This window comes from Rutilus rutilus (genome assembly GCF_951802725.1).
Source record: "Rutilus rutilus genome assembly, chromosome: 17".
In the NCBI taxonomy this organism is placed as follows: Eukaryota; Metazoa; Chordata; class Actinopteri; order Cypriniformes; family Leuciscidae; genus Rutilus; species Rutilus rutilus.
The window spans coordinates 11,424,000-11,438,653 of NC_140230.1; the positions used below are offsets into that span (position 1 = coordinate 11,424,000).

A 14,654-nucleotide genomic window follows, 5' to 3' on the forward strand; every position below is an offset into this window, starting at 1 on the left:
GCGAAATATTCCTTTTTCGAATTGCCTGAAAAACCACCTCATGCGAGCGTAAAAACTTTTTTGCGATAAATGGGAGTTTTTGCGAAATTGACGTGTTTCCATTGGGCGTATTTTCAGTTCGCGCAATTTGAAGGGTAATGGAAACGCAGCTTATGACTGGATCATTATTGCAGTGATTATTATGTGTCTAGCATACATGTTTGGCAACTGTTCTTCTAAACCTTATTGATGGAGTGTGTAGCTTTTCATTTCTTAAACAACTAGCCTATAGGAAAACACATCATGGTCATATTCCAGAATGACAATGTCAAGATTCATCAGGCTCAAATTGTGAAAGAATGGTTGGGAGAGAGTATTAAGAATCATTTTCACACATGAATTGGCACCTCCGAATCCAGACCTTAAATTCATTGAAAGTCGTTGGGATGTGCTGGAGGAGACTTTACAGAGTGCTGGACTCTTGCATTGTCAATACAAGTCCAAGAATGACCAAAGTACCAAAAATGTATGCACCTCTTGATGGAAATAAATGTTGTGATGTTATTTCCATCAAGAGGTGCTTATATTTGATCACAAAACTAAGCATTTAATTAATAAGCATTTAATTGATATGTTTAATTAATATAAGCATGAATTAATATATGCAGTCTGCTATAAAAATTGTATATTTTTGTCTCTGAATAAAATTGAGCTGTTTTTTCTCTCAACTACGATCTCCATATTCTCAATATATCATACTAAATGGGCCATAAAACTAAAAGCCTGATGTATCAAATATGAAACATAGATTTTATTTAAATGTTTAGTAACCTTTGGTAAAAAAAGACTTCATATGTTAGGCTTTACAGGGTTAACTCTGAACTCACCTGTGTAATTAGAGAGACTGTGCAATGTTACACAACAGTTACAGTGCATTCCTGGCCATGAACAGTCTGTTGGCTGATACGCTTGTGTTTTAGGAATTCTCTAAAAAAAAGGTGGAGCTGTTGATGTGTTATTGTGAAAGGACTGTAAATGTATTCTGATTTTAGTGTTTCACATTGGAACATTCAAGGGGTTGACCGTTCAGCCGGGGTCATTTGAATCCATTACGACTGCTTGGTAATTGGTTGGCGGCCAGCATTAGGCATTACAGCGTGATATGATTTATTTAAGCTTTTCTGTAGGCTGTTCAATAGGCAAGCTGAAATCTGAAATGCTATTTGTGGTAATCTTCCATTTTTGTTGTGTACAAAATGGTCTGGAGCATCTGGGCCGCCTTGTTTGGAAGAAGACCAGATTTTGTAAATGCATACTAATATTATCCTTAGAAATTTTCACCAATTCAATGTGGGCTTTGGTGTCGATATCAGTAATAATCAACTGTTTATGATGACAACATAATCACTAGTGAAGGGGGCCGAACAATCCAAATCCTTGAACAAGTGCTCCTCTTAAACCACAACAAGCTCTGTTTTATGAAAAGAGAAGGACATTTCTTTCGGTTGAACAAAAGATGGTGTAGTGGCCTGTAGTGTTCATTGTTAATGATCCAAGCTATTATTTGTGTACTATGAAAGCGCTATGTAAAATTAATGGATTTTGCTGACTAATTTATGTTGTTTGCTTTAAGGCAAACATGCTGCTGCTTCTCATATTTAGGGTTAGGGGTCTGAATGAATTTCTAACTTTAGGAATTATAGGTATAGGCCTAGTTTTGTATTACTTTTTGGTTAGACAGTTTAATAGGTCTTGAAAAAAAAACAAAAAAAACCTGAATTAATTGTAAACATTGAAAATTGTTTAGTTTTAGTGAGTGATTTTTTTAAATGAACATGAATGAAACGGGCTGCAACAGTTTATTAGGCTATTGTCCCTTTAAGAATGAATGCACAGATAATAACTAGGCTAATATTACACATCTGATTTTCCCTAACTGTTTACATTCACAAGTGTGCATTTGGACATAATTGTGTGTGTATTTGACCATTTAAGCGCAATAAGCTGTGAAAGAGAACTGAATTCGGGATCGTATGCATCTGAGAGGCGGCATCTGTGCTTGCGCCGCATTGAGTCCTTCCTCATGGCTTATTGTGGTTAAGAACACTCTTAACGTGTCAGAAACTTTAAGTGGTAGGCTACTGCAAAGTTAAAGTGTAATCGATTTTTTAAATTTGTGCATCGATATAAGTAGAAGATAGAATCGCAATTCATATGTGAATCGATTGTTCCCCCCACCTCTATTAATTAGTGCTTGTATTGCGCATAATTTGACTAATTCCTGCAGTTTTCGGGCTCACAACAAAAGCACACAGACTGATTTTATATATATATATATACTGTGCACACATAAATCCGCCTCTCAAAATAAGTGGCTTACTGCTCTTAAATGGTCAAATACACACACACAATTATGTCAGAATGCCTGTCTTGTTTTGGAACGTAAATAGTTGAGAGAGGAAAATGCGTTTTATTCTTCACAAATTCTGTTTTATTTTTTACCAAATTCTGTGTTTTCTGTTTTAAATTTTCTGGATTCCATTTTAATGGTTAAATTAATAATAAAAAAACATGTCTATTTAAAAAAAATATATATATATATTAATAAAAAAAAAATGTGTATATATATATATATATATATATATATATATATATATATATATATATATATATATATATATTTAAAAATAATAATAATTCCATAAATTTTGTCTTGTATTAATTCTTCTGGCAATCAAATGTAGGCATAAAACATTTAATTTAATTTATCTTTTATTTATATGAAATTGAGCAAACTTTTGTCAAACAAAGTGCTGCACAACAGAGCTTTACTCTTAAAATTAATGGAAGACAATTTTTGATTATCCCTTAAATAAAGTTTTAATAATAATTTATTATTATTATTATTATTAGTGTTAGTATCATTATTACATCGAGAGCGAGACGTAGCTAAATTCTGCTGTACAACTGTAATATAGCCTATTTCTGTCACAATTTTTAAAGCTAAACCAAACTTTTATTTTGACGGGTTGCCGTGAAGACCTTTAAGTTTGTGTGTTTTTGATATATGACGATAGTTTTGTCAAATGAACCGGTAAAATGCTTAAGTAGCCTATCTCTCAGAGCGGCTCTGGTGATGAAGTTCATGCATTCATGTTGTGGCGGAGGCTGAAAACAGCGCGAGCATCACGCGTGCTTCTGTGTGTGTGTGTGTGTGTGTGTGTGTGTGTGGTAAATGAAACCGCTCCATTCATTCACACTGAGAAATGCAGAACATGTAGGATTCATATTTAAGTCTTTTTGTGGTTTAATATTCACAGACACTAGTCTAAATCATGATTTGATTTAAGTGAACTGACCTGCTTTTCGTAAAAAAAATTGACAAATTCCGTTAAATTCTGCATTATACAGTAAATTCAGTTTTTATGACTGGATTCCGTCCGTGTTTTCCACATCGCACCGGAAATCATAGGGCCCTACCTGAATAACTTTCAATTTGTTTATTTGTTCTTATTTTATTTCTGACTTTTTTACTTGTTTTTCCTTTTGTGTGAATTTAGTTCAAATATTTAAATAAAGCCTCCCTTTGCTGTGTAAGATATTGTAACAAAATGAGAAACAATTCTAATATAATATCTGTATGGCAGTATATATGTCAGTTTTCCCTGTGGTAACAACAATGTTTTCGAGTATGTTTTAGCACCCTCATTGACTTTACACTTCATCTCTTCCTGATGAGTGATATGATATATGGAGATAAGGAGAAGATCTAGGATGCTGTGAACATGTGAAAGTCATGGCCGCTCTCATGGCAGTCATCTCCAGCACTGGCCTGAGGTTAATGCTACTGGAATTAAATCAGCCCTTTTAGGAGGCAGCCTCTCTTCTGGAGCACCAGCTTACTTGCCAGCCATGTGGCTTTTTTTTTTTTCACTAACAAGACGAAATCAATACAAATCCATGATGGTCCATGTTGAAGGCCTGTGGCAGTGTAGCTTGGCATGATGGGAATGGATTACTCAGATTTTCAGTCAAATCTGCTGTTGGACTACATAAACATGGGAATCCTTTATTATTTGAAGCTAGAATAAAGAGTTAAAATCGACTCTTAAACTTAATTGTTAGGCCTACATTTTTTTATTAGTGGCTCTTTGAGATGCTTGATTATGATTTGACAAACTGTATGTTTGACCCTTCTACACTTTAACAAGCATAACTGGTAGACTGTATGTTACTTGCATAACATGTCATTTTAGAAAAGCCTTTATTTTGACTTTTAATGTTGTATATTTCATTATTAATAATTTCTCTTTTTGATATGTTTTAATGTTGCTGTGCATTTCATTCTGGACTTTTTCTTTATTTTTCTTTAACTTTAGTTTTTTGCCCTCCCTTGTAAAGCGCCTTGAACAGCTACCTCTAACTGTCAACATGTTAAGGCCTATATAAAATGAAAGATATTTTTAAAGTCTTTTTAAATCCCGTTTATTTATTTTTTTTTATCTATATTCACCATAATATTAACAGATTGAAAAACAGTGGTAAACCTTCACAAACTTGGCTGAAATTGGTTAATGTAATAGCTCTCGGAAAACCATTGGGTAATACAGCTTTAAGGTCTTCAGTGTGACGTTAACATGCAAGATTACAAACATTATAAAATGATAATTGTGGCTGTTATCAATTTATGACTGTTTGCGTTCTAATGACTAATTTTTGTACTGGTATATCTCTGATTAACAGGAACCTGCCATCATGGTATTGCCGTTACCAGCCAATGTGCTAAAGTGAGCTGGATTTTCCCTCCGGTTTAAACCCCACCCCTCCCCCAGGGGCCACACCCCCTCCATCCCACCGGAGGACCAGCAATCATGGCGGGAATCAAGCGCGGATACGACGGAAAGATCGCTGGACTGTATGACCTGGACAAGACGCTCGGCCGTGGCCATTTCGCCGTGGTCAAACTCGCGCGTCACGTCTTCACCGGCGAAAAAGTGGCAGTCAAGGTAATCGACAAGACCAAGCTTGACACGGTCGCAACTGGTCACCTCTTCCAGGAGGTCCGCTGTATGAAACTGGTCCAGCACCCCAACATCGTTCGGCTCTATGAGGTCATCGACACGCAGACCAAGCTCTACCTGATCTTGGAGCTCGGCGATGGCGGTGACATGTTTGATTACATCATGAAGCACGAGGAGGGATTGAGCGAGGAGCTGGCAAAGAAATATTTCGCCCAGATAGTGCACGCCATCTCGTACTGCCACCGGTTGCATGTGGTTCACCGCGACCTGAAGCCGGAGAACGTGGTGTTCTTTGAGAAACAGGGAGTGGTCAAGCTCACCGACTTTGGCTTCAGCAATAAGTTTCAGCCGGGAAAGAAGCTGACCACCAGCTGTGGCTCGCTGGCTTATTCTGCCCCTGAGATCCTGCTGGGAGATGAGTATGATGCACCTGCTGTGGGTAAGTGCCTGTGCATCTCAGCTCAGTAATTCACACTCCAGCGTACAAAACAAAGATTCAGTTTGCCATGGGCGTTTATTCAAGCACTGTTTATTTCCTCATTATTATTTTAGTGTCTCTAAAAACTGGTGAAACAGTGATTTTTATCATGTGTAAAGATGTTGTTTGGCACAACGTTTTTGGATAGTTGAGAAAACCTTCTTTACCCCATAATAAAATTAAAGGATTAGTTCACTTCAGAATTAAAATGTCCTGATAATTTACTCACCCTCACGTCATCCAAGATGTTCACGTGTTTCTTTCTTCAGTCGAAAAGGTTTTTGAGGAAAACATTCCAGGATTTTTCTCCATACAGTGGTCTTCAACGGTTATCAACGGGTTGAAGGTCCAAATAGCCGTTTCAATGCAGCTTGAAAGGGCTCTACACGATCCCAGCCGAGGAATAAGGGTCTTATCTAGTCAAATGATCTGCCATTTAAAAAAACAAAAAAAAACAAAACACAATTGCTTGTCTTGCACTAGCTGTGTTGCGCCACACATTACTTAATCATGTTGAAAGGTCAAGCGTGACATAGGCGGAAGTACTAGTACCAATGTTTACAAAGCAAACGTGCAAAGACTAAGTCAAACACCCTTTACAAAAAATGTAACAAAAATAAAAGATAAAATAACGATGTCGGACGATTTTGAGGTTGAAAATGAGAAAATTAGTTTTTCACCCTACATTTTCCGCCTACGTCACGCTTGACCTTTCCAACGTGATTCCAGTCGTGGACGTGCAAGACGAGCATTTGTGGTTAAAAAGTATATTTGTATATATTCGTTTAGAAAATGACCAATTGTTTCGTTAGATAAGACCCCTATTCCTCGCTGGGATAATGTAGAGCCCTTTGAAGGTTCATTGAAATGGCAATTTGGGCCTTCAACCTGTTGGTTCCCGTTGAAGTCCACTATATGGAGAAAAATCCTGCAATGTTTTCATCAAAAACCTTTATTTTCGACTGAAAAAAGAAAGACATGAACATCTTGGATGACTTGGGGGTGAGTAAATTATCAGGACATTTTAATTCTGAAGTGAACTACTCCTTTAATTGTAATCAGGCCCATTATCGTTAACTAAAAATAAACCATTAAAAACATTTTCAGGAAAATAAACAGTAACGGAAAAAATGTATGTATACTTATTTTAGTTCAAGTTGGAGTATGTGAAAATGTGTGAAAATGAGGTTGTCAGAACAGACACAGAAAGTCTGACTTGACTTTTACCCAAGATCTCACTGGTGTCACATGGTCTAATCTCTTTTAAGCACAGGCTGTCACATGATTTTCATTAAGCGCCACCTACTGTCAGAGAGTAAATTTGCTTTTCCAATCAGGCTGTGTGTGAAAGTCAGACCAAAATTTCATGCCAAACATTCGTGTTGGTGTGAACAGGCTCGTACAATTAGCAGAGCTGATTTTCCAGCAATGGTTCCTGTTTACAGGTGACCTCTAAACAAACAAATGGCATCTAAATATTGTTAATTGCATTTTCCATATGATAAACTATCCCAGTGTGAGCAGGACTGAGCAGCATCATATTCTATTGATCTTGTTATCTGTCGCTGTAAGGCATGTCCATACTGCTGTCAAAAACACGGCTTAACCTCTTTATCAGAGAACGTGTCAGAACAACCCCCCTCAACCCCAGATACTGCAAATGTGGTTCTTCTCGTCAGTTATGAAGAGAGAATTTCATTTGAGCTTCAAGTTCTGGATTATTAGGCCATGGATTCCTGAAGTGCGTTGGTGGAATCATTTCATCATTGTTGCGTTGGCTCTTTGAGATAGTGAACATAGAACAAGTTGATGCAGGTTGACACGTAACCTTTCCAAGATTAAGAGGTGGTAGAGGCGTTAGACATGTCCTGGCATGCAAAGCTCCAATCTATCCACTGGCCAGGACAGGCAGGCAAAGGCGAGTACTCAAAACAAGCACTTTTTTGCACTTGATATGAAATATTCAAATCAGATAATGCCTTATTTAATGTATTACTGCAGCCACGATTAGGGCTGTGCAATTAATTGAATTTCGATTTGATTTCGATTTTGGCTCCCAACGATCACCAAAATAGTACAATCGAGTAAAAACGATTATTTTGCCATGTTCTGTTTTCCAAGAACACTCTTATTTTGTCTTGTGTTCTGAATGACACGCGCACATCCGCCCCTCCCGAAGCCGTAAACTCTCTCAGCTTGAATGTTTCAACTGATAAGACTTAAAGAAGTGAAAATGATCAACTTTAGTTACGATGCAATACTGGCCCGATTGTGCAAGTGACAATTCCGTCATGTCCCGAATCCTAAATGCGTGTGTAGTTTCGTCGCTTGCTTTGTCCAACCCATTTTGAGAGACCGAGAGAGAGAGAACACTCACGCGGTTTGTGAAATTGCGTCTTTGCGAAAGTTTTAAAATGATAGATTTGATTTTATAATCTGTGTGGATTAATTTAGGCTACTCATACAATCTTGCTAAAGTGAATCAATGTGGGGGAATTTCCCGCATTATAAGTGGTAGACCTGCGGGAAAATTAAAATACTTGTTGAAGTATTATCTGTTATATTATTTATTTTAATAGTTCAAAAAGTACAATAAATGTTCAAATTTCTATTTTTTAAGAATTGTTGAAAGGTGTCTTTTTAATAAATGCAACACGTTCCCAAAGTCATGTGAAATAATCGTGTTACATAATCGTGATTTCAATACTGACCAAAAAAATCGTGATTATGATTTTTTCCATAATCGAGCAGCCCTAGCCACGATCTTTAGAAACTGTATGCAACAATTTTTTTTAACAGAATAAAATACTACAAGTTAAAAAACAGCACTGATATGATCAGTACCATATCAGTTATTGGCAACTATAGAGATTTTATTTATTTTTTGTCTATATATTTAATTGCATGTTCATTTCTCATGTTTTAAAATTTAGAATATCTTCAACATTCACTTGAATCTATTTAATCTTTTAAAGCACTATTTTGTTTTAACTATTTAATAATTTCCCACTAATAAACTAAATGCTATTTTAAATGTAGCAAATTTCAAAATTAATATCCATTTTTAGTATTTGGGTTACACTTTATTTTAAGGTGTCCCTGTTACAGTGTAATTATACATTTAAGTACTGAGTAATAATATGAACTTGCTTGAAATTACGCATAATTTATAGTTATTAATATAGTAACTAAATGCAACGTGTAACAAGGACACTGTAAAATAAAGTGTTACGGTATTTCATTTGAAGAGTTTTGAATGTTTTATTTTTAATTTATTTGGACACAATGCCAAATTTTGTAGGCCATTTAAAGAAATGTATATGTTATCTGCCGTAACATAAAAAAAATTAGTATCGACTTGACTGTATGGACCACAATTGTAATATCTCTAGTAATAAACGTAATATCCATAGAAAAGATGTGTGGTTTTGCTGAAGAGCTTTAATCTAAACATGCAGTGTTATTCCAGATAGCTCTTGGTTAAGCTTTGTACACATTTGTACAGTAACTGTCACAACACTGCAGTCATAGTGACATGGTCTTGGGTTAATTGTATTTCCAGCCCTTATACAGGCACCAGGCAGGTGGTTGGACAGTTAATCCGCTCTTTGTTTGAGCCGAGCTTCCCTGCCGGAGCCCTGGTTAAACACTTGTTATTGACACTGTCAGTGTGATCAAACACACATTGTGCTCTGATGCCGGCGGGCTCCCTGCTGAGGTGATTTCTGGTTTTGCTTCCTAATCGATAATAATTTGTCCAGTGTTTGGCTGGGAAACCTGCTTAAATACCTCATTGTGCGACTGGAAAGATGCACCTCTGTGAAACAGAGACATATTTGGACCCTAACTGAGAGGCCCTGTGAGCACTAAATATTTGTGCTAATATCTTGTGCAGTTCATACTATGGCCACGTGTACACAGCAACAGAATACTGTTGTCAGTCCTGTATTTGAGTCCTTAATACGGTTACGTTCATACACAGTTCGGTTATTTGCAGCACCGACAACTGCAAATAAATAACCGATGACAGAAACATCAATCGTAGCAGCTCTGTCTGTAATCTTGTGATATAACTTCAGTGGTTCATGGGTATTTATTTATTGGAATACCTTTTACATTTCTCTTATCTCTCTCTCAATTGTCAGACTGCAACTAGTTAGTTTGGCCATTCTCGACTGAGTGTGATCCTGACGCATCCCTAATTTTTTTTTTTTTTTTATTACATTTTTACCTTAAGCATTGATGCTTTCTAGCCATCTACTGTAATAAAATGAATAAACTAAAGAGAAGAACCGGCTTGTGAAAGCGACCGCCATTTGAAACGATGGCAACTCTAAAAAGGAATTTGACTTTTCACTTCAGTGAATTGATTGATTGCGTGACGCCTATCTGATTAAAAAAACTAATAAAAATGTTGAATCATGCCATGACATGTTTGTTGATGTTGGTTTCCTTCACTTCTCAATTCTTTACTTCAAGTCAAGCCAAAGATAACTTAGTCTTTTGTCGGGGAAACTTTGCATAGCAGGATTTGAAGACAAATTAACTCCAGGTTTCCCACGTCATGGAAAACCAGTAAAACATTGTGAATTCCAGCCATGGAAAAGTTTTTTTATTTTATTTTTATATTCATTATTGTTATTATTTTAAATTCTCGACCTGAACTTGATGCCTGATCTGCAATGATCTGACTTTATTTTAAGTCTAATTTGGTTAACGCTAAGAACAGTGTAATATTTGTCTAGCACTCTCTGTTTATCTAGTTTTTAATTTAGCAGCCTCAGGCAGAGACTATGGGCCTGTTTACACCTGGTCACTCACTTCATGCGTTTTCTCTGATCCAATAGCTATCCAATCGTGAAAAGACCAGGTGTAAATGCCCTCTGAAACGCTTTCGAGAGAGATTTAAATCCGATCGCTCAAACCACTTCAGAAGGTGGTCTGAGACGCCCAGACGAAACTGGACATGTGTCAATGCATCTGCTTTTTGAAACCGCAAACTCCTCCCAAAATGTTAAAAAATAAACGTGTGAGAGCTTGTTATAGGCTATATGACATGTTATAGCCTTATATGACGGCGCTGCTGCAATGCATCGCTGCAGAAATATTGGCCCCTGTTGAGATCACAAAAGTATTTGTAACAAGCAGCACATGGAAAATTGAGTCCTTAAATGTTGTTAATTAAATAAATGTCTTCATCATGTTATGGCAAACTAGAAGCTTCTTTACACCAACATTATGACCTCTTAATCTTAAATATTTATTATTTATAGCAAAGCTGAAATTTTCCATGTTTTTCTCAGGCTCTGGAGTGTTGACGTTTGTTCGATTTGTTGTATGATAATCTAAACACCGGAAACAAGCTGAATTCCAGGACCATGAACACTGATGTCTGTAAAATTCAATCTTGACTGTGGTTGGTTGGTTGGTTGGTTGGTTTATTGGCACTGTAACAGTAGAATTTTGTTTTGTTTTGAACGTAACATTCCTGCATTATTCTGCTTTCAAAATCAAGATTTATCAAAAGGACTAAACGGACCGACTAGATATTAACGCGTACTGCAAATTCCTGCGAAGCATTTAAAAAATGGTGCATCAGTACAAATGTACTCCTCGTCCAGACAGATAATGCAAACGTCTCCATTTTGCACGTTCAAAAAGTCACATCTTAACACCTTCCTGTGGTCTTGTGTGCATGTAGCCTCATTCATCTAGAACCCTGTCCATTCAGTCCTCTGAAACCATCACCAAAGGCAAACGCGTACACACTGCGGGACACACACACACACACATAAATAAAGGCTGGTGGCATGAAGTGCAGCTTGTGTGTAAATGTTCTCCGCTTTCTTCCACACTTCCAGCAGAGTCCCTCAGGTTCACCTCCTAGAGCGTCTCACGCCTGCTATAAATGACTTTATCTGACGTTAACACTCACCAGAGCATCATGAAATGGCACACACACTATAGTCATTGCATTATTTGTTAATGCTTGTAGGGCTCAATGCTAAGGATTTTTTTCTATAGTTAAAATTGTTACTTTTTTTCTAAATCTCAAATATGATATAGGCAAAGTAAAGTAAACGGGAATTAAATAAGAACAAATAAACAAATCACAAGCAATAGCACAAATAAATACAAAAGAAAAAAAGATACAAATTAAATAAGACGTTTTTTTGTTAACAGATCTAACAGTAATATTCAGATTCAAAAAGTGAATAGGCTAATAAATGTAAAACAACACTGCATTGTCTTCACTTTATAAAGTCAATATAGATTCATTCATTTCTCCTAATCGGCTACTTGTCAAAACAATACCTGTTACCCGAGTATCGCGGTTTGTTACCGTTTTTTAACGACGTATATTGGACAATGTACATATATTAATAAAATTCATTCTAACAGTTAGGTTTCAACGGAGAAAAGTGAAGCAAATTAGAAGCTCTCACTTCCTGATGGCTGAGGGTACTGCGCAGACTCAAACTGAGCTTGACGACGTAGATGTGATGTGAGCAGCCTGCCTGTCTTCTAGTAGCTGTGCCAAGAGAAATCTGAATCATTCCCTTCCGAAACTTGCAGAGACGGAGTGTGAGTAGGAGGTGTCCATGAGCTAGGAGCAGGAGAAACTTTTGCTAAGTATCCTGATTAATTACTTTGTCATTTTGCCTCCACGTCCCCCCGATTGCCCGCGAGCTTCTTCTCCTGTCCATACGGTAATTCTCTACTGTGCGACAGAGAGTCGCGTGGTTATGACGCAATCGTTAGCCTATTTATTACAAAAACTGCTTCTACGGGGCCATAACGTAAGATACAAGGTAATGGAGCCTTTTATACATTGTCGTGTTTCTTTAGAAATAAATAATGGGCAAATGGAGTCTTTAAACGCCTCAGATATAAAGTTATTCGCTGTCAAAGTGACGCCAAAATGAATGGGAGTCAATGGAATGCTAACAGCAGGTGGGGGTCTGCTAATCAATGGCGGCGCCCGGGGAAGCTTAACATTTTTACGAAACATTGGCCCCCTGGTATTATACAACATTAGCCTCCTCCATAAAACATTTCACGGGTCTTTAACAGTAAAAAAACAAGAACTGATCTGAACTCACACCACTTAGATCTTCACTCAACTGCTTCAAAATAGTTTTTAATAGAATAAGACAAAATTCATGTCGTCACCTTTATTTATATAGCGCTTTATACAATACAGATTGTTTCAAAGCAGCTTTACAGTGATAACAGCAAAATGATTAAATGATGCAAATGGAGTTAATTTCGGCTGTACAGCAGCTACAATATATAGTACAGGCCGGGGTCTCCAACCTTTTTTCGTTTGCGAGCTACTTTTTAAAAATGAAAGTGGCCGAGAGCTACTCATGTAATGCAATACTTAAATATCTTAAATAATGTCTCATAACTCTCATATTAACAACTATCCAAACTGTTTTAGACCTAAAAGAGTTTTTGTAGGCCTGTCACCCTTAAATGTCAGAGAAAATAATTTTTTTTATAGAAAATTGTACTTTGCATATTATACTGTAAAAACACATAATTATTGTTGATTGAAATGGCATGAAATTTGACCAAAATGATCACAGTTATCACAGTCCTGTTTAAAAAGTACTAATAGTACACAATGAAATCATCTCACCAAGTTTTATGTCGAAAAACAGCAAATAACAAATAAAATTAGCATCAATATACACTTTTTGTTTACATAAACATTAAATTAATAACATACAAAATTATGACCATTTTAACCCCTTAAACCCTAAGCGTCCCGCCGGCGGGACGCCACCCCATGAAAAAAATTCATAATCAAATTACTAAGCAACCACTGAATGATATAATACAAAATAGGTATCATTTTAAAGCTTAGAATCTCAGCTTTTCAATGCACCTATACATTTTATTCAACTCCTAAAAGGTGCTGAGTTATTCCTTTAGAACGGATTATACCGCCGGAGGGCGCCACCTAGCTATGGAAAAAATTAATTGTCATATTTTTCAAAACTACTGCATTGATCAACACAAAATAGGCATCATTTGAAAGCTTAGAGTCTAAACTTTACAATGAATGTAGCCATTATGATTATCGTAGTGCTGAGTTATTTGCTGATAAAATGATTTTTTTTTTATACATAATTTATGAGGAAGAGGAAATTATTTTGTACTGATATGTGTCAAAAACATCATACTGCTCAGATAGTCATGTGTCATATGTCATTTGAAAGGTCTCAATGAGTAGAATACAACAAGCATAATTGTTTCAGGCTTTTACTAAACTTGAGCAAGGTTTTTGTAAAATAAGCCCCTCAAGAGACCCATGGGTAAACCATATATGGATGCTGAATTTTAGACACATTTCCGCTTGTAACTTCATGAAACATGCTCTGATTGTGGAAAATGACACACCATTATTTACAGCAGATGCTTAGAATTAAAATGAGTCCAAACTCAACGTAATCCATCACTCAGAACTAAAGATACTCCTCATGGAGTTCTAATACACAAAAAATACACAAACGCACGTAGCCAAGCGAGGTAGCTTAGACTTGGCCTTTTTACTCGTATCTTCATGAAACATACATCGATCATGAAAAATGACACATCGTTATTTACAGCAGGAGCTCACGATTAAGAAGAGCCCAAACTCATCAATCATATCTAAAGATATTCTTCATGGCGTTCTAACACAGAAAATACCAAAGACGCACCTAGCCAAATATATACTCATGAAGCACTCACGTTTGGTTTTCACTTATAACTTCATGAAGCATGCACATATCGTAGAAAAATGCACATCATTATTTTCAGAAGACTCTCACGATTAAAAAGAGCCCAAACTCAGCATAATCCATCACTCATATCTAAAGTTATTCCTCGTGGAGTTGTAACACACGAAGCCACAAATGCGCACATAGATCTTTATTATAGATGTAGCACTTATGTCGCGTTCTAACTCATAACTCAATGAAGCATGCATCAATTGTGGAAAATTGCACATCATTATTTACAGCAGATTGTTAAAGGGGTGGTTCAGGATTTTCAACATCGGACCTCATTTTCAAGTGAGCCTGTTTGTCATTCATCAGTGGAGACAGTTTTCAAAAAAATTCATCCAGTCTTTACTTTTGGATAGTTCGCTGGTGCTAGGCTAGCGCGAGTTAACGGTAGATGCG

At 36.6% G+C, this 14,654-nt stretch overlaps 1 protein-coding gene across 1 annotated transcript in view; it reads left to right on the top strand.

Moving 5' to 3' along the window:
• snrka (SNF related kinase a) overlaps window positions 1–14,654 on the top strand; it is a 61,289-nt gene that overhangs the window by 8,387 nt on the left and 38,248 nt on the right. Inside the window, exon 2 of the mRNA XM_084385856.1 lies at window positions 4,723–5,439. Within this exon, the coding sequence (XP_084241982.1) occupies window positions 4,851–5,439 (589 nt within the window). The 5' untranslated portion in view covers window positions 4,723–4,850. The remainder of the gene's footprint in view (window positions 1–4,722; window positions 5,440–14,654) is intronic.